We start from the raw sequence: 19,538 nt of genomic DNA on the forward strand, positions 1-19,538 counted from the left end.
CCACATGCTTCAAGAGGGCCACCATTGTTCCTGTTTCCAAGAAAGCTAAGGTAACTGAGCTAAACAACTATGGCCCTGTAGCACTCACTTCCGTCATCATGAAGTGCTTTGAGAGACTAGTCAAGGATCATATCACCTCCACTCTACCTGGCACCCTAGACCCACTCCAATATGCTTACCGCCCCAATAGGTCCACAGACGACGCAATTTCAATCACACTGCACACTGCCCTAACCCATCTGGACAAGAGCAATACCTATGTAAGAATGCCGTTCATCGATTACAGCACAGCATTTATCACCGTAGTACCCTCCAAACTCGTCATTAAGCTCGAGACCCTGTGTCTCGACCGCACCCTGTGCAACTGGATCCTGGACTTTCTGACCGGCCGCCCCCAGGTGGTGAAGGTAGGAAACAACATCTCCACCCCGCTGATCCTCAACACTAGGGCCCCACAAGGGTGTGTTCTCAGCCCTCTCCTGTACTCCCTGTTCACCCATGACTGCGTGGCCATGCACGCCTCCAACTCAATCATCAAGTTTGCAGACGACACTACAGTGGTAGGTTTGATTACCAACAATGACGAGACGGCCTACAGGGAGGAGGTGAGGGCTCTCGGAGTGTGGTGTCAGGAAAATAACCTCACACTCAACGTCAACAAAAGAAAGGAGATGATCGTGTACTTCAGGAAACAGCAGAGGGAGCACCCCCCTATCCACATCGACGGGACAGTAGTGAAGGTGGAAGGTTTGAAGTTCCTTGGCGTACACATCACGGACAAACTGAAATGGTCCACCCACACAGACAGCGTGGTGAAGAAGGCGCAACAGCGCCTCTTCAACCTCAAGAGGCTGAAGAAATTTGGCTTGTCATCAAAAACACTCAAACTTTTACAGATGCACAATCGACAGCATCTTGTCAGGCTGTATAATCGCCTGGTACGGCAACTGCTCCGCCCACAACCGTAAGGCTCTCCAGAGGGTAGTGAGGTCTGCACAACGCATCACCGGGGGCAAAGGAAGGCCAAAAAGATCATCAAGGACAACAACCACCCGAGCCACTGCCTGTTCACCCCGCTAACATCCAGAAGGCGAGGACAGTACAGGTGCATCAAAGCGGGGACCGAGACAGAAGCTGTTTTTCAATCTCAAGGCCACCAGACTGTTAAACAGCCATCACTAACATTGAGTGGCTGCTGCCAACATACTGACTCAAATCTCTAGCCACTTTAATAATTAAAAATTGGATGTAATAAATGTGTCACTAGTCACTTTAAACAATGCCACTTTACATAATGTTTACATACCTTACATTACTCATCTCATATGTATATACTGTATTCTATACCATCTACTGCATCTTGCCTATTCCGTTTGGCCTTTGCTCTTCCATATATTTATATGTACATATTCTTATTCATTCCTTTGTTGTTGTGAAATTGTTAGATTACTTGTTAGATATTACTGCATGGTCGGAACTAGAACAACAAGCATTTCGCTACATTTGCATTAACATCTGCTAACCATGTGTATGTGACCAATAAAATTTGATTTGAAAGCGCTTTGAAAGGAAAAAAGTCTTTATGTTTTCTACAATAAACACTACAAAACATGAATTTCATCCTCAGAAAATAACCCTAAACAAAGCCAATTGTTTTTGTTGAACCTGTTTCCCAACACATGACATCAGAGGCTGGCTCTACTTTGTGGGCATGTATTTCCATGGAAGCTGCAATGTACTTGTTTCAAGGAACTACGCAATAAGGAAGTAGGTCTACCACTTTTTTTTATCAGAAATTCAACCTCAATGTTTGCATGAGGCTTGTACTGTTAACACTATTTAGCCTATCAAACATCAGATGCAATGAAACTGTCTGACTATTTTACTATTTTGGGAAGCCATTAGAAGAGAAGTCACTTTTAGAGGCTGGAGATTAGTTTGACGACCTTGATGTGGAATCTAGATGTTATTGCTCAGTATTTCAACTGAAGTACACATCCTTATTTGTTTACATCCCAGATGAACAACATGCTTTAGACAGATGAGGCAAAGACAAGACATGTTATATCTCTTCAACAATTAACTGTTGCAGTTTCCCACACAAATGTTTATTGACAGAAGCTGTACATCCAAAATGTGGAACATTTCTAGACATAAGGCTACAGCATTTTCATGGCAGAATGGTATTCAAACTGTTTGTATAATATAGAAAAAAAACATATGAGCTCAAGTCCCCAAAATAAAAGAAATTGTAAAGTGAAGTGCAAAAGTGTCTACCGTATAATCACACACAATGATAAGAGCTGTCATTGTCTATTTGCATGGCTTGGACTGAACAGAAAGCAGTAAGAAAGGGACTTCCAGGTATCGGACATTGTCCTCCCTGTGAGTTGGGTATGACATTTAGAGGCATGTTCCCCATGGAGCTTTGAGGGATCTCAGTCTCCAAACACTTGTTCAGCAGTTTGTCTGAAACCCACTGATCTGGGCTATTTTGTCCCAGGCTCTGTAAAGTCTGATAATCGCCATCACTCGGGGGGAGGCAGCATCCAGGGTCAGGCAGGCTGTGGTAACATGGATTCACATCGTAAATCAGTGGCTCGCTACTGTCCACATCCTGGAAACCCTTAAGTGGCAGTGGCACATCCATGAAGGCATCAGTTCCTCTCTCATTGTCCTTACTGACCGCCTCACTGAAGCTCTGATATCCAGGAACGACACTGATAACATTGTGAGGTTCGGACACATTGCTGTCATTAGAGCCGTAGATCAGACTGGTGTCCTCTGCTGACGTGGTAGTCTCTGAATCATCACTGGCGCCATCACACGGGTGATATGAAAAGTCAGTTTGCAAGAGGGGTGCACAGTTAGTGGACAAGTTAAGGTCTTGTTGACCAGTACCAAGAAATAGCTGTGGATGGCCATTTTTCAACACTTCAGCCTCCCCAGAATGGTAGGAGGAGTTACAAAAGAGCAGAGGCTGCGTAGGAAATGAGGATGTCTTGCTTGTTGTTAACTCTTGAAAGGGCACTGAGGGGGAGTAGGTAATATTGTTGTAACAAGACGACCCACAAGAGCCTCCAGACTCACTCATGAAATGAAGAGGATTGTAGTCAGATGAACACACACCAATGTCTCTATTTGACTCAGGGCAGTTCATTTGTGTACCATCATCTGTCTTAGGAGGGACTAAAAGCAATGACTGAGGATTCCCGTCCAAAGGAACAAGGCTGGGAAAGACTTTGCTCAGGGCCTCTTGAAGATGGCTAATGATTTGCACATTACTAGGCTCCTGGGTCATGGAATATGTGTGGGCATAACCCAAGGAAGATGAGTCAAGCTCTGAGCCACTACCTCTTCCACTGCTCCCATCTACTATCGAGGGGTTTGTCCTGTAGAGAAAAGACAAGCGGGCAATTTACAGTGAATTAAAGCTTATTTTCATTGCAAGGACTTGACTGCCCACACGAATAGGACTGAACCCAAAGACACCTTTTCATTTTGCTATGTTTATAGTGCATCTATACGCTCACCATAATTTTCCTTCAGTGTCCATTTTTGAAGAATCAACATGGATGGAGGATAAAGGTATTTTGGGAGGAGACAATACCTGTGGTGGAGAACAAACATCACTAAATACAAATACACAAATGGAAGGAATTACAGTATGAAAGTAATGAAGGTTTACAGTTTATTTAAACATAGAATATTTAAGCAATAAGGCCTGAGGAGGTGTGGTAAATGGCCAATATACCACGGCTAAGGGCTGTTCTTCTGCACAACGCAACGCAGAATGCCTGGACAAAGCCCTTAGCTGTGGTATATTGGCCATATAGCACAAACCACTGAGGTGCCTTATTGCTATTCGAAACTAGCTACGAATGTAACTATTCTAAAATATATATATATTTTTTTATTGTCATACCCATGGTATACGGTCTGATATACAACGGCTTTCAGACTATCAGCATTCAGGGCTCAAACCACCCAGTTTATAATTGGAGATAGAGCCTCACCTTAGGTACTCCTGGAACCATATACAAAAGGTCTTGGTTTGAACATTTAGGAATATTATCCCACAACTTGGCTTTGAGTCTGCAGAGGGGGGAAATAGGAGGATTTGAAAGCCTATAGGGCCAATATGAAGCTGTATGATAACAAATGTTTGTGGAAACAGACATACTGTCACCTACAGACATGTCAGGACAACTTACCTAACACTGCACCAAAACAAAGCACTTGTGATGATGATAACAGCAATGCAACTGAAAGCAATGACAATCTGGAGTACTTTCCGAGATGATAGAGCTGTGGAGCAGAGAAGAATAAACAATGAGCTACAAGGTGAAAGTGAAATTAAGGTTTGAAAACCCATGGATGATAAATCTCATTTAATCACTTACGGTTGGTGAATTCCAACTCTTCACTCCAGTCACTGAAACGGCCGCTTATGTCAGTATAGGTTCTGACCTTCAGAGCATAAATGGTGTTTGGCTCCAAGTCTCTGCCAAGTAATTCATGGGAAGTTGTTGAGTCATTTTTGGACACCTGTAGGAAGAAAGGAAAGGGCTAGAAGGAATGTTGTCTTTGTGATGTGACAGCAAACGTGGGAATGCTGTATATCACCCTCCTTTACCTCATCTGTTTCTCCTTTCTTTCTGTAGCTCAATTCGGCAATCAAGTCCTTAGAAAACGGTACATCATCAGGGTAGTTTGTCTTCCATTTGACCAGGAAATTCCCATTTTTTGTTGGTTTCACCATTTGGACGGTGGGAGTTTTGGGTTTTACTGTATAGGGCAATGATAGGGATGGTTTGACATATCAATCAATTAAATAATGGTTTAATTTCATGCAATATTCTTTATAACAGTAATTCATTTTCAAATAGCAATCTGCATATGTAGATGCAACTCACTGCTGCATTTGATACAGAGGACTTTGGAATTTATGCGCTTCCCAGAATTCCAAAGTGTTGCATTAAACTCCTCCCCAATAATAAGGTCTATTGGATCAATAGAGCATCCACATTTGGAAACATCATTGGACCTCTCCTTTTCCTTGAAAGTACAATCATTCTGGGCTCTGGGAAATAAGTTGAACAATAATGCAGTTTTGAAATGAAATATGACTTCTTGGTGAGATTAACATCGACAATAGAAAAACTTAAACAATCATAAACTTACATATTTTCTTCGCCCAATAATTTCAATGTCATGTTGTATTCAGCACACTTAGACTTGTCAGTTGTAAAATGACAAACCATAATTTTCTCATAGTCGTTGAGGCATTGAAGATTTCCGTCACTCATTGCTACAAGTAATTAACAAACAAAAAGCTTGTCAAATGTTAATCATGATCAGGCAAAAATACTGTGGTTAAATCTACTTACATGTTTATAGGCTATATACAAAAGACTGCTTACCATCATCAGCTATCAAAGTCCCAAAGGTTGTGAATATAATAGTCAATAGAAACATTGTTGCTGAATACTTTAGAGTAAACCACACAGTATAATTCAATCTGAAATCAGAAAGAGAAAATGTTTCATGTTATTGTTTAAATTCCTACACATTAAAATAGGCTACATGTAGGCTAAATGTGAAGAAGTGACTATTAATACAGTAATACGTTTTTTGTGGGTCTGCAGTTGTTGCTTTTGTTAATAGACCTAACTTTCCCACTAGTTTCCCTTGATTACATAGAGATATAGCAAATCGAAAGTCACTCACCCACACAATGATATATTAACATTTTGAGGAAGTACTCATTACTTTAAAAGAACAAACAAAAAACAATGAATCTAAAATACAATATATAGTCTTCATACGATCTACAGTGGTAACAATCATTTGTTACTTTACACAAATAGAAAGAGCTGCTGTTTTGACAACGACGAATTGCTTACTGGAAATTACAGATCCAATAGGACACACCTTTCATGGGAAGTTCGCCCCCCTTCCTTGTATGGCCATATCGCACGCACTTACGCTTTGTTTTAGTTTTATGGTTGATTACCAACTTCGAATTCCATCAACGACATTTTAATAATATTGCAATCTTTTTGCAACTTAATCTATTACCGGGAAGTCTGGTTTCAGATAAAGACATGGAACACCGAGCCACATAGTTTACAATCTAAACCATAGCTAATGTACAATGTTTGCCTTTTTGCTTGAGACGCTTTTGGTCTACCAGTCCGCTTGGGGGCGGTAGCACCTTGGCTTCAAGATGGTTTTCCAGAAACACCGTAAACGTAACTACAGAGGAAGAGGTAGGCCCGTGCAAGTCTCACGCACAACCCGCGTAAACAAAGCTAGCTAGCTAATTTTTGACAGAAGTAAAAGGAACCAGCATTAACAAAACAGAGCAACGACTGACTTGCCTGGTAAGTGGGGATGCTGTTGTTTGAAGTTTAATATATATATTATATATGTTTTTGCTATATGCTGTGCTGGTCTATTTTGTCCGGAACATTTGCTGACATGTTGTTACTGCTGGTTGGCTAACAATAACTGACTAGCCAAATCAAAGTTTATTGGTTGCGTTGCCTTACACAGTAGCAGATGTTATCGTGGATGCAGCGAAATGCTTGTGTTACTAGCGCCTAGCCGTCAAGCAAAAATGTCAAACCACTACACAAATAATAAAAAACAAGAAATCACCAATTTCAGAACATCTCCAGACAGTTGGCTAACAACTAATGATCAAAATCAAATCAAATGTATTTGTCACATACACATGGTTAGCAGATGTTAATGCGAGTGTAGCGAAATGCTTCTGCTTCTAGTTCCGACCATGCAGTAATATCTAACAAGTAATATAACCTAACAATTTCACAACAACTACCTTATACACACTCAAATGTAAAGGAATGAATACGAATATGTACATAGAAATATGAATGAGTGATGCCTGAACGGCATAGGCAAGATGCAGTAGATAGTATAGAGTACAGTATATACATATGAGATGAGTAATGTAGGGTATGAAAACATATGTTTGCACCGATATTTTCCTTGCAAAAAAACCCCGATACCTTTAACCGATATTTAAAATTTTAGCGGCCTTTTAAGCATTCTATTACAGTTAAATAGTTAACACACACACACATATGGATGCAGCGGTCTAAGGCACTGCATCTGTGTAAATAAGAATTTGTTCTTAACTGACTTGCCTATTTAAATAAAGGTTACACACACACACCGACCAAAAAGTTATGTTGGTATTTATGTGTGTCCCCATTACCAGTAAAACATAATCAAAACCTATTTCTTTCACTTACTTGCTGTGCTGTTTAGTTGTTCAGTCGTTTCATTCTCAAACAGGATTTCTATGGAACGCCATTTGGGTCTTTGACGTGTCAAATAAGCTTTTTGACCAATCAGGACCTGAATATGACTGCACGTCACATTATAAACGCGTTAAATTATTCATTTTTTATGTAGTTATTACACATTGATTACACTATAACTTGTATTTCATGTCACAACGATTCATCGATACGTATGTTATGATGCTGGTAAAGTTGTCTCGCACACCTACAGTGCTGGTCATAAAAAAAGCTAGCTAGCTCATGGATACAAACAATGTTCTTCCCAAAAAACATAGCAAAACAACATCTGTTTCATTAGCTATATAGTTAGTTAGCTAGCTAACTATATAGCTAGGTGTCATCATCTAAAATAGCCCCAATTTATAAGACAGTTCTTATTTGATTAATGGTGGTCGGACCATCTCTGTGAAGCTAGCCACAATAAGGATTAGCCACAATAGTGGACTTTGCGGTTAGCCTTAAATACAAGTTAACATGATTCTACTATTTGTATTCATTTGCATCACTGTCAATTACATACTTTTATTTTGAAGGCAAACTTCAAATTCCACTATTGTGCCTAATCCTTATTGTGGCTAGCTTCACAACACATAACCCGGTCCGGTCGAGCATCACTAGCCAGATGAAGCTAGCTGGCTGCTTATAACGTTAGCTTTGGGCAACAGGGTTAAGTAGCTGGCTAGCTATTTATTTTCATGAACTGAAGTTAAATTTCAATAGGCGAACAACAAGTGGTAACCTAGCTATTACTTACAAGGATTCCCAAATCATTGCTAAGAATAATGAAAATGACTGCAGTTTCTACTGGTCATTGTTTTCAGGCTGGTTATATTGGTGCTAGCTAGTTACCAAGCTAAAGCTAGCTACCCCAGAAGTTTCGGTCGAACAAATGATGCTTTATTACCAACGCGGTATTGTAAACACATCGTTCTTGGCCGGTGTTTGCTTGTTTGCAGACTTTTTTGTACAGCTTTGACAGTGCTACTGTGTCTTTTTTGACACGCAAAGACCCAAACGGCGTTCCATAGTCTGTATGTCGTGAAGCTAATAGCAGTGATGCTATTATTGTGTAACTTCGGGAGGGCAACATCTGAAAAATAGCGCACTTGGTAGTGTGTACCGGTGCTCGACCAGTCGGCGAAAGCCAACATCACCCACTACAGAGAGCGCTTGATTGTCAAGGGGAATGAATTCCATTATCTTGGATTTAATGGATTTCGCCTTTGAGTTGTCTCGCTGAAATGTTTTTAGTCTTTCAATGACTGCTTGAGCCACACAGCAGGCTAGGTTAGGAATGCTGTGTGCATGTGTAGCGCAAAATTTTAGGTGGCGTCATTACGTCATGTACCTACGTTATATAGGTATGCTCGGTAGCTTTGATATCATACTTGCGTACTATTGTTTGTACAGATGAACGTGGTACCTTCAGGCGTTTGGAAATTGCTCCCAAGGATGAACCAGACTTGTGGACTACATTTTTGTTTCTGAGGACTTGGCTGATTTCTTTTGATTTTCCCATGATGTCAAGCAAAGAGGCACTGCGTTTGTAGGTAGGCCTTGAAATACATCCACAGGTACACCTCCAATTGACTCAAATTATGTCAATTAGCATATCAGAAGCTTTTAAAGCCATTACATAATTTTCTGGAATTTTCCAAGCTGTTTAAAAGGCACAGTCAACTTAGTGTATGTACACTTCTGACCCACTGGAATTGTGATACAGTGAATTTTAACTGAAATAATCTGTCTGTAAGCAATTGTTGGAAAAATTACTTGTCATGCACAAAGTAGATGTCCTAACCGACTTGCCAAAACTATAGTTTGTTAACAAGATATTTGTGGAGTGGTTGAAAAACGAGTTTTAATGACTCCAACCTAAGTGTATGTAAACTTCCAACTTCAACTATACATGGGACAGCAGTTTTCAAGTGTGGGACACAATCTTTTCAGCCCACTTTGATACAAAGTGATTTTCGTAGCAGATTAAGAGAGCATTTTCCCAAACTCTTTTCCTAACCTTAACCTCAGTCACCTAAGCTGCTACAAAAAAGTCACATTGTTATTGAAGTGGCATGAAAAAAGTGTTTCCTGCTCAAATATGGGTAGCTGCAGCCCAATATGACAACCGGAGTATGGGCGAGTGGGTGTGTCAAAAGGAGTGGGTTTATGGAAAGTGAATCAGCTAATTGGGCAGATTTGTTGCCATTCAAGACCATTTTGCGTGGTGTTGTATCGGCGTGCCTGTTTCCTACTGGGTATCACGGTCTTGTCGCCGGCGGTAGGTAACGTGGCCATTTTTTATTTCATGTAAGATAGCAGCACAGCCAGAATGGGTAACCCAGACACGTCACAGCGGCTATAAAGCTGAAGTTTTCTCACCACCACATGTGGTAGTGAGGAAGTCCAAATGCAGGTAGTGGGAGAGGATGGAACAAGGTTAAACTGGGCCGACATTCTGCAAATGTTCTCATCGATGAAACATCTGATCTCAATACATTTTTCTGTTCCCAAAACAAAAATCTGTTACGAACACAGTACATTAAGATTTATAGACTTGGCGCTTTGCCAAAGTAAAATATAAATGTGTTGTTTAGGAGTGCAAGGTCGAATTGAGTTTGTGCACAAAGACACTTCCAAGAGGATGCATTCCCTAACAGAAATATGCAAATACATGCTACAACGCGCTAATAGGATCTCACTAGCTTGTACTTGGCTTTGCCCACCTCCTTGCTTGTTCTGCCCACTATTCTTAATTTCCTCCCACTGTAAATGACACAGATGAAGTATCTTGTGTTAGTTATACATATATTTGATAGCAGCCTACACAAGAAATAACTAATATTGATAACCATCTAGATGTCACCTTGATACATACATAGTCTACTACTCAATAGGAAGGGCATGAACGGCAACAACACCGGGACAGTGCCCTTCGCTCCTGCTTGACAAGCACTACTGTCCGGCAACGGCGTGGGAAGTAGCTACCTAGTAGCCAATATCAGGGTGATAGTCACAGTAAGCACACACATACAACCCATGAAGCAACAGTACACCCATCATCAATCATTTTTATAAAAAATAAACTGTCTTCAGTTTTTTACCTGAATGTAAAATTATTTGCTTAAAACAGTGAAATCCGACTCAAGACTCATCCTCTGGCTTCAAAACAAAAGTCCAAACTCTCACGGTACTGTAGCTCAAATGTACGGTAGCGGCGTGATAAGAAACGAAAAATAAATAAACAACACTGCTCAATTAAAACCATCTGACAGAGTTTCTAAACCATACTCTTCTGTCTTTGGTGTAACCTATAGCAGAGTGCTTTCGACACACCCACGGCTTTCCTTTCGACACACCCACTCGCCCATACTCCGGTCACCATATTGGGTTCCAGCTACCTCCTCGCAACGTTGGATGTGTTTGTGAGTATCGGTGTGTGTGTGTGAGACAGATATCTATATACACAAAAACTGAGTGTACAAAACATCAGGAACACCTGTGCTTTCCATGACATAGATTGACCAGGTGAATCCAGGTGAAAGCTATGATCCCCTTGTTAAATCCACTTCAATCAGTGTAGATGAAGGGGAGTATTTTGAAGCCCTGAGACAATTGAGATATGGATTGTGTATGTATGCCATTCAGAGGGTGAATGGGTAAGACAAAATATAAGGTGTTCCTAATATTTTGTACAGTCAGTGTGAGTACAGGAGTCTGCGTGCGAGTTGCGTTGTTTATTACTACCGGAGAGCTACACACGCACCCTGAGGGAGCTAGCTAACATTACTGTTTGACAGCTAGAGATAACTATACTGAACAAAAATATAAATGCAACACACAACAATTTCAAAGATTTTACTGAATTACAGTTCATATAAGGAAATCAGTTAATTTAAATATATTCATTAGGCCCTAATCTAATGGATTTCACATGACTGGGAATAGACGTGCATCCGTTGGCGCGTGGATCAGAAAACCGGTCAGTATCTGGTGTGACCACCATTTGCCTCATGCAGCGTGACACATCTTCTTTGCATAGAGTTGATCAGGCTGTTGATTGTGGCCTGTGGAATGTTGTCCCACTCTTCAATGGCTGTGCGAAGTTGTTGAATATTGGCGGGAACTGGAACACACTGTTGTAGATGTCGATCCAGAGCATCCCAAACGTGCTCAACAGGTGACATGTCTGGTGAGTATGCAGGCCACGGATGAACTTGGACATTTCCAGCTTCCAGGAACTGTGTACAAATCCTTGCAACATGGGGCCGTGCGTTATCATGCTGAAACATGAGGCAATGGATGAATGGCAAGACAATGGGCCTCAGGATCTCATCACTGTATCTCTGTGCATTCAAATTGCCATCGATAAAAATGCAATTGTGTTTCTCGTTAGTAGCTTATGCCTGCGCATACCATAATCCACCATGGAGCACTGTTCACAACGTTGACAGCTCGCCCACACAATGCTGTATGCGTGGTCTGCAGTTGTCAGGCCGGTTGGCCGCAATGCCAAATTCTCTAAAACGACGTTGGAAGTTGCTTATGGTACAGAAATTAACATTACGTTCTCTGGCAAAAGCTCAGGTGGACATTCCGGCAGTCAGGATGCCAATTGCACGCTCCCTCAGAACTTGAGACATCTGTGGCATTGTGTTGTGACAAAACTACATATTTTAGAATGGTCTTTTATTGTCCCCAGCACAAGGTGCACCTGTGTAATGATCATGCTGTTTAATCCGCTTCTTGATATGTCACACTTGTCAGTTGGATTGTCTTGGGAAAGGAGAAATGCTCACTAACAGGGATGTAAACAAGTTTCGGGACAACATTTGAGAGAAATAAGTTTTGTGCATATGGAACATTTCTTGGATCTTTTATTTCAGCTCATGAAACATGGGACCAACACTTTGCATGTTGCGTTTATATTTTTGTTCAGTGTAGCTCACCACTTTCATCTGTGAGCTAACGTCAGCCTATAATGCAAAGAGGCAAATGGCTTGTCGATGTGTGTGCCCAAGCACTAACAATTATTGGTCAACCACATCGTGTGGGGTCCAATGGAATCTCACACCCTCAAATGCTGCTTATTCAAAATTGTTGTTGAATGTTTTCTAGGGCTTTCCTTGCACCATGGCTCGACCACTGGGAGAAAGCCATAAAAGGTTCTTGCAAACCATGATGGTCAATGGGATCATTGATGGTGCCAAGGCAAGGGCTCTCCACCGGCATTGCTGTGAGACACACGGTGGTAAGAACAGCATAGCTGCATACTATTTTGCCCCTGGTTCTCTACTGTTTATTTTTTGTCAGCAAAGTGTCTGTATGATAAACCCTTAAACTCAAATGTCCAGTTTTCTAGACACAATAGAGATTCTCTATTGAAAGTGCCTTTAAGTCCAGGAATAGGCTTAATCTAGGTCTGAGAAACTGGCCAAAAATGTTTTTGTTGAGGGCCACTCACATGTACACCTTTTTATACAGCACACTATGCTCATGATAAACTCGATGAATTCATCGAGGTTATCAATGCCCAGCTGCAGCCCATGTTCATGCAGATCAGAAAAGGGATGTCTGAGGAGGATGGTCTTCAGTACCATGCTTTGGTCAGTGACACTAATCAAATTCATTCACAAAGCTCTTTTACTACTACCATCATGAACTGCTGTTATTTTTCCTGTTGACATCTTCTCCTGTCCAGGTGAACATGGCTGAAACTGATGTGACCAGGATGTCAACTGATTATGCAGACAACGAGTTGGAATTATTCCGAAAAACAGTGAGTATGCTGTTTTTAGTAAATGATAAATGACTGACAATAAGACTTAAGAATTAAATAACATTTGAATATCTCTGTAACAACTGGCATGTTCTTATTTTTGTATTTGTTTTTTAGATGGACCTAATTGTGGACTCTGACAATGGAACCGCCTCTTCCACGGACATTCTTAACTGTGCCGACAGCCTCCAGACAAAGAAGCTAAAGAAAAGAGAAACGGAACATGTACTGAACAGGCTTGTTCAGGATAAGTGGCTGAATGAGGTGCTGTCTCTGAAGACACATTCTAGGCATGCAGTTATTGCTTCTTGTGTGCACTCACTTTCTTGTGCCACTGATTGACTTGCAATCTGTGTTTGTCTTTTCTTCAGAAAAATGGTGACTACTCTCTCTCCACTCGATGTATAATGGAGATGGAGCCATATATTCGGATGTTGTATCAAGACCAGGTCAAGGTCTGCCACATTTGTCACAATGTGGCCTTGCAGGTAAAGTGATACAACTTCAATTTAAATTACAGTAAATAAGTTGCATCTAATGTATTCCCCCTGCTAGCTAAATTGGACCCCATGTCAAATCCAAATTGGTGTAACATCTGCTTTTTGTCAGATTCCCAAACTCACTTTTGTCAGTCCTCTGCTCTCTGTTCAAACTTGCTGGAAGGTAGACATGAATGTTTAATGTTGCATGTCTGTTTTGTTGGATATGCTTCTCATGAATGGTGTAGTTGCTACGCAATATGTTGACTGAATTTAAAATGGGATTGACACCACTGATATAGCCTGGTTTTCTAGGCAATGCATTTAGTTTCATGCTTCATTTTTGTAATAATCTGGTCGTTTTACCTCTCAGTGCCAGATGTGTGAAAATCCTACATGTGGCATCAAAATCCACACCCCTTGTGTCGCCAGATACTTCAAAGGAAGGACTGATCCACGATGCCCTGCCTGTGAGGACTTCTGGCCACATGAGATCCCAGGTAATAATGTTACGCTGTTCAAAGAATTGCAACACAAGTGATACCATGATAGATTGTATAGACTATCATAATTTGTATAATGGTCTGTGTATACATATCACTTTAATCTGTTTCGACTCAGACGAAGAAAAAACAAATATTTACTTATCTAGTCATTCATATCATTTCATTTTCCCTTCTCTTCCCTATAGATGTGTATAGACCTCCGTCCTCTCAGAGCGAGACTCAGTCAGCAGCCAAAGAGAACACGGCCCCCACTCCTCGGTCTACAGCTCAGACCCGGAGGACCAAGAGGTCATAACCTCACAGATGCATGTATAGCTGTCAGAACTTTCAGTACAATGTTTTGCCTTCATTCAAATGTAGAGAACTCAATTTCAGTTTCAATGTTGATAAAACATTTTTATAATTATATATCAAATATGAGATGTTCTCCTGAAAGAATCTAACTTTCATTGAAGCGTCAATGGTCTCCCGTGAGCTCCACTCTTAACTTGATTATCTTAATTTTATTAAGTTACTTTCTAGGGGAGCAATTCTGGGAAGTGTGGCAACTACTTCAATCATTCTTTCAGGCAGTTTAAATGGGAAGCTGTGTGTACATAATTTGTGCCTGTGGTTCATTAGGTTGTTAAATTAGAATAGTACTGCCTCATTTGAATAAATTATGGACATTACCTCATCTGAGTATCTGCAGGAATAATTTGGGAACAATTAAATATGCTAATTTGAAAAAGCATACCCTGTCAAATTAAATGGGTAACAACTCCATATTTTATATGCAGTAGGAAATGAGCATACACTAACTGCTCCTTCATTTAATTTAGTAATGAGTGGAAGCAAGCGCCAATCATGCAGGTAGCTTGGCATTCAATGTGGGCCATAATCACATTCAAGTGTTGATAGATTGAACACAACTGGCTTTCCTTTGTCATGGATATGAGGTGGGAAACTTTAAATTATGTAAAATAGCCATAGTGATAGGCTATTTTCCTCTACTCAAGTTAATTGAGTTGAGCAGATTTCCCATAATTCTTCAATATGAATCGCCGTTGTAAGTTGAACTATGTAAATTGAGACTTGTTTCCAACCTTATTCCTTTTTGAATTACCATTGACACTTAACCATGAATTTGTTCATAGAATCAGATGTTTTTAAAGCCATTTGGTGGGCGAGGCTCAGAGGGCTGAAGCAATGAAAGGACAGACATGTTAATGATTGTTTAAGAAAATAACAAACGGACCTAAGTCACAAGATACGTGAGCACATTACTTGCATTTTACAAGACCACTGCAATAACAAATTCTGACTAAAAACAACCTGAATCTGGATCCCTCATGGGTCATGACCACCAGAAGCTCACAGAGAAGCTGAGCTCCAAAGAACGCACGTAATGCCAGTGTTTGACTGGGATGAACAAGACCTCCCCAGGCTGCAACACACACTCTAGGTAGGGAGCCTTCACAAACTCTGGGAATCGCACCACGTCTGGACTCTCCACCTGCATTAAAGAAAGCTTTCTGTTTAAATGGCAAACACTTTACTAATTTCTCCCATTCAAAGTATGCAGCACTAACAGTTTAGGTAGATCATTTATATGCTAGATTGTTTTTAAGATCATAGACCTGGTGCATGAAGAGATTTAAAATTGAATTTTAACCTGACTAGTGTTGTGTAGGAGCTGCAATTGGTGAGGGTAGAGTTTCTCGGTGTCCTCAGGGGAATACAGACGCATGTACTTTCTCCCAACCACCTGTTACACAATAGGGGACCATGCAGTCACCAAATTGTGATTGCTAAAATACAGTATCACACATATCTCTGGCAGGGTCCAAATTGCTGTGAGTCTGATCCTACTCGCTGGATGTGTTAGACTCACCTGAGCCAGGAAGTTCTGTTGAGGATCTTGATGAAGGGGGGACACTGTACCTCCTGGCCCAAACCAAGCATTGATCGTGATGTCATCTTCCTCTCCCTCACCAAGACAACAGTAGTCAGGGATACGGATGTCGTCTTTCAGCTCGGGGACCTTGGAGAAGAGTACATTGAACAAAATACTGGTTTTGTAACTGAAAACTTGTATGCTTTAAATGTAATTTGTACAATACAAAAATGGAGGCAAGGATTATAGAAGCCTGTATCCTACATTTCCAGTAAAATGTACATTTGTTGTATTTTAGTCCTATAGTGAACAAAAATGGGTGGACCTGGGAGGGCATAGGCCCACCCACTGGGGAGCAAGGCCCAGCTAACCAGAATGATTTTTTCCCACTAAAGGGCTTTATTACAGACAGAAATACTCCTGTTTCATCAGCTGTCCTGGTGGCCGGTATTACAACGCTTAAAACGACGGCTAATGGTACAGAAATTAACATTCAATTCTCTGGTAACAGCTCTGGTGGACATACCTGCATTCAGCATGCCAATTGCACATTCTCTCAAAACTTGAGACATCTGTGGCATTGTGTTGTGTGACAAAACTGCACATTTTAGAGTGACCCTTTGTCCCCAGCACAAGGTGCACCTGTGTAATGATCATGCTGTTTAATCAGCTTCTTGATATGCCACATCTGTGATGGATTATCTTGGCAAGTAGAAATGCTCACTAAGAGGGATGTAAACAAATTGCTGCACAACATTTGAGAGAAATATGTTCTTTGTGCATGTGAAACATTTCTGGGATCTTTTATTTCAGCTCATGAAACCATCGCTTTACATGTTGTGTTTATATTTTTGTTTAGTATATATCAACACTGACATCCTCACCCAAATTTGTTATGTAAAAAACAGGACAGGGCAATGACCAACCTGATCAAATAGCTGGTGCTGAGCAAGATATCCCAAACTTGATGCGTCCTAATGTGAGAGAGAGCGGGAATAGGCATTGAGTGAAAAGCGTCTATCCTTGGCTTATTCTTGGGGTAATATTTTTCACGAGGAAGTACTTACTTTCACAACAATATAGCGATCGATGAATTCATTGACCGTAAGGAGTGTCTGTGACCATTCCTCATCGGTATATCTTGAGCCCACTTCAACAGGTACAGTCCGACAACCAGCAACAGTTTGCAGGTATTCTATGCTTTGCAAAGGGAGAAAACTAAATCAACACAGGTGTCTAGGGGACTATGAGAAGGTAAGGGCAACGGACTAGAGAAGGACACAAAATAAAGAAAAAGGTACCTCCAAGGGTGGTTTTTGAAGGCTGGCCAGTGATCTATGATACCCTCTAATATGACTGGCTTTTGGGGATCCAAGTAATCTTTCTTGAAGCTCTCCAATGATGGACAGTGTATCCTTGGTACTGCCAGAGCCTGCTTGACCACAGGCACTGACACACAGTCAACCTTAATTTTCTGTTGAGAAGAAAAGAGAATTTAACATAGCATAAACTAACACACAATTTGACTTGAAGAACAAGCAATATGCAAAGCAAAATAAGTCTACTAGCCTATAAGAAAATTATGAGTAAGAACAAAAGGGATATGACACAGGCTCACATTGACTGGTTAGAAAGCAACAGGCCACAACATACACAGTATAAGATATGAAATCCACCTTAGCACTAACTCCTTCACTAGGATTCTCCTCATTGGAGGGCCTTTTCCTGATTTCATTTTGCAGGATCCTTACAAAGGTTTGTAAAATATTGTCCATGATGGCTGCCCCCATGAGCAGGCCCAAGTCACATGTCCGTATGGCCTCCTGCACTGTAGCTGGTGAGGCATCATCACGGCATAGGGCAGCTACTTTTAACAGGCAGCCATATGAATACAAACACCTCCACTCCTTGTCCACATCACGCCACGTTCCTGTGTTGAGCTTCTCCCAGGAAAAGTCCAAGATGATCTGAGCGTTTTGCCTCCATCGACCGCTCCCGGTGTACAGCTGCTGCCTGCAACGTTTCAGCACATCTACCACACTGGACTCAACTTTTTCACTGAAGTCAAGTGGAAATTCTGCCTCCGTCACAGGCAAAGCAGCAGAGATAGCTGACCACAGTTCTGCCATAGGCTAGTGCTGTGGAATAGAGAGAACTGTTAGACCCAATCAAAAAGGTACAGTGCACAATCAATCTGGTCTGAAAACCACTAATGTTATAACCATACACTTAGCTAGCTGGGGGCTGCCTACCTGCAAAACCTTTGCTACCTGTTAACTCTAACGAATACACAAGACTTCTATTAAAACCTCCATTTTCCATATCATTCCTCTCGTGTGACATGATGTCACTGAGTTAAATTCGAAGAGACAGAGATTTTCAGGGAGCGAGACCCCTGAACCTCGAGTCCGGTAAGAGCAAGAAAAAAAGACTCCAATCTCCAAATATTGTTAGAGTGGATCAGATATCTAATGAAATACTGTATGGCTCTTCCACAAGCAAACGTATCACCAATGGGCACAGGTTCTCTTTAATACCCCGACAATGAGATTATAAAGTGTGGACAAATAAATAGTAAACACTCGGATAATGCCCAAAACACTTTCATTTACCGTTATTGACGTTTGTAGACGCCGGTGTTGCAATAAAAGAGCTCCGTGTAGAAAACGAATACATTATTTATGTTCCATGTCGACGTGACGATAGGGTTCGATCATGCAAACAGTAATATCACATTATTTTGCACGAAGCACATTTTTCGTAAAAAACAACAACGTTATTAAGCGAAATACATCTATCCTGCCAACTCCCCTTGCTCCAGTCTGAAGAGTGGACAGTTTGATCTAGCCTCCAGCTGTGCTGACTTCTAGCTCCAGTAGCGGCTCGTGACATAGTAGCCCTACAGCCGACAAATGGCGCTGTTATTCTTTATGTATTTTGTAATTTGCTATTGGCTAACCTAATTTAGCAGGTTTAGAAAATACCTAAAAAGACGCCTGAGCGGGGTGTCCCCACATTCGTTTTTACGGAGAAACTAAATATAGGTTGAAAATACTGTACTGTAATTTACCCCAGATTCTCCATCACGATATAACAATGTTTAGTTATAATTATAAACTGGGTGGTTCGAGCCCTGAATGCTGATTGGCTGACAAATGTGGTATATCAGACCGTATACCACTGGTATGACAAAACATTTATTTTTACTGCTCTAATTATGTAGGTAACCAGTTTATAATAGCCATAAGGCACCTCTGGGTTTTGACTGTATCCCTGGTGGTGATGCACATGCGGGTTGAATAAAGAGAAAACAATGCATAAAAAAATCCATAAATGTATCATTCTTGTGCAATGCATGTCTAGGGCCTTCATTTTTTTCTCCTTTATTTTTATTTGGCATTAGTGCTTAAGCTCAAGCTTTAGGGTGTAACTGTAGACAATCGCCAAATACACAGCAATTGCCAAATGCTTTTGGGAACTTGGGCACAAATAGTTAACGTCCATCCAATGAGGCAAAAAGGACAATGTCGGAGTTTCATTCAATAAGAGAAATGCTACAAAATGGAG

General features: G+C 40.9%; 3 protein-coding genes across 8 annotated transcripts; 1 reads left to right on the forward strand and 2 right to left on the reverse strand.

Moving 5' to 3' along the window:
* Positions 1–1,561: 1,561 nt before the first annotated feature.
* On the reverse strand, positions 1,562–10,572 carry LOC115171180 (uncharacterized). 2 transcript variants are annotated; one of them, XM_029727751.1, is made up of 10 exons: positions 10,436–10,572; positions 5,424–5,521; positions 5,185–5,311; positions 4,917–5,083; positions 4,637–4,788; positions 4,404–4,548; positions 4,215–4,308; positions 4,017–4,095; positions 3,534–3,610; positions 1,562–3,392 (listed from the first exon to the last, which is right to left on the reverse strand). In XM_029727751.1, exons 2-10 carry the CDS (start codon positions 5,476–5,478, stop codon positions 2,285–2,287), a joined length of 2,004 nt encoding a protein of 667 aa, XP_029583611.1. In that variant the 5' UTR covers positions 5,479–5,521; positions 10,436–10,572; the 3' UTR covers positions 1,562–2,284. The 2 variants fall into 2 exon arrangements, with proteins under 2 accessions (XP_029583611.1, XP_029583610.1); XM_029727750.1 differs by lacking the exon at positions 10,436–10,572 and adding an exon at positions 5,731–5,916.
* LOC115171182 (non-structural maintenance of chromosomes element 1 homolog) lies at positions 6,029–14,771 on the forward strand. 3 transcript variants are annotated; one of them, XM_029727757.1, is made up of 9 exons: positions 6,029–6,386; positions 10,649–10,756; positions 12,450–12,582; positions 12,816–12,937; positions 13,033–13,110; positions 13,228–13,374; positions 13,482–13,598; positions 13,963–14,089; positions 14,281–14,771. In XM_029727757.1, exons 3-9 carry the CDS (start codon positions 12,465–12,467, stop codon positions 14,388–14,390), a joined length of 819 nt encoding a protein of 272 aa, XP_029583617.1. In that variant the 5' UTR covers positions 6,029–6,386; positions 10,649–10,756; positions 12,450–12,464; the 3' UTR covers positions 14,391–14,771. The 3 variants fall into 3 exon arrangements, with proteins under 3 accessions (XP_029583617.1, XP_029583616.1, XP_029583618.1); XM_029727756.1 differs by lacking the exon at positions 10,649–10,756 and having other exon boundaries at positions 6,217–6,386; XM_029727758.1 differs by lacking the exons at positions 6,029–6,386; positions 10,649–10,756 and adding an exon at positions 8,866–8,884.
* LOC115171181 (lysine-specific demethylase 8) lies at positions 14,161–18,869 on the reverse strand. Of its 3 annotated transcripts, none has more exons than XM_029727753.1 (8): positions 18,584–18,869; positions 17,648–18,109; positions 17,273–17,445; positions 17,039–17,171; positions 16,898–16,945; positions 15,969–16,118; positions 15,750–15,842; positions 14,161–15,590 (listed from the first exon to the last, which is right to left on the reverse strand). In XM_029727753.1, the coding sequence occupies exons 2-8, from the start codon at positions 18,098–18,100 to the stop codon at positions 15,432–15,434; spliced, it is 1,209 nt and encodes a 402-aa protein (XP_029583613.1). In that variant the 5' UTR covers positions 18,101–18,109; positions 18,584–18,869; the 3' UTR covers positions 14,161–15,431. The 3 variants fall into 3 exon arrangements, with proteins under 3 accessions (XP_029583613.1, XP_029583612.1, XP_029583615.1); XM_029727752.1 differs by lacking the exon at positions 18,584–18,869 and adding an exon at positions 18,224–18,576; XM_029727755.1 differs by lacking the exons at positions 16,898–16,945; positions 18,584–18,869 and adding an exon at positions 18,224–18,576.
* Between the last annotated feature and the right edge of the window lie 669 nt (positions 18,870–19,538).

The sequence above is a fragment of the Salmo trutta genome, chromosome 32, assembly GCF_901001165.1.
Source record: "Salmo trutta chromosome 32, fSalTru1.1, whole genome shotgun sequence".
Classification (NCBI taxonomy): Eukaryota; Metazoa; Chordata; class Actinopteri; order Salmoniformes; family Salmonidae; genus Salmo; species Salmo trutta.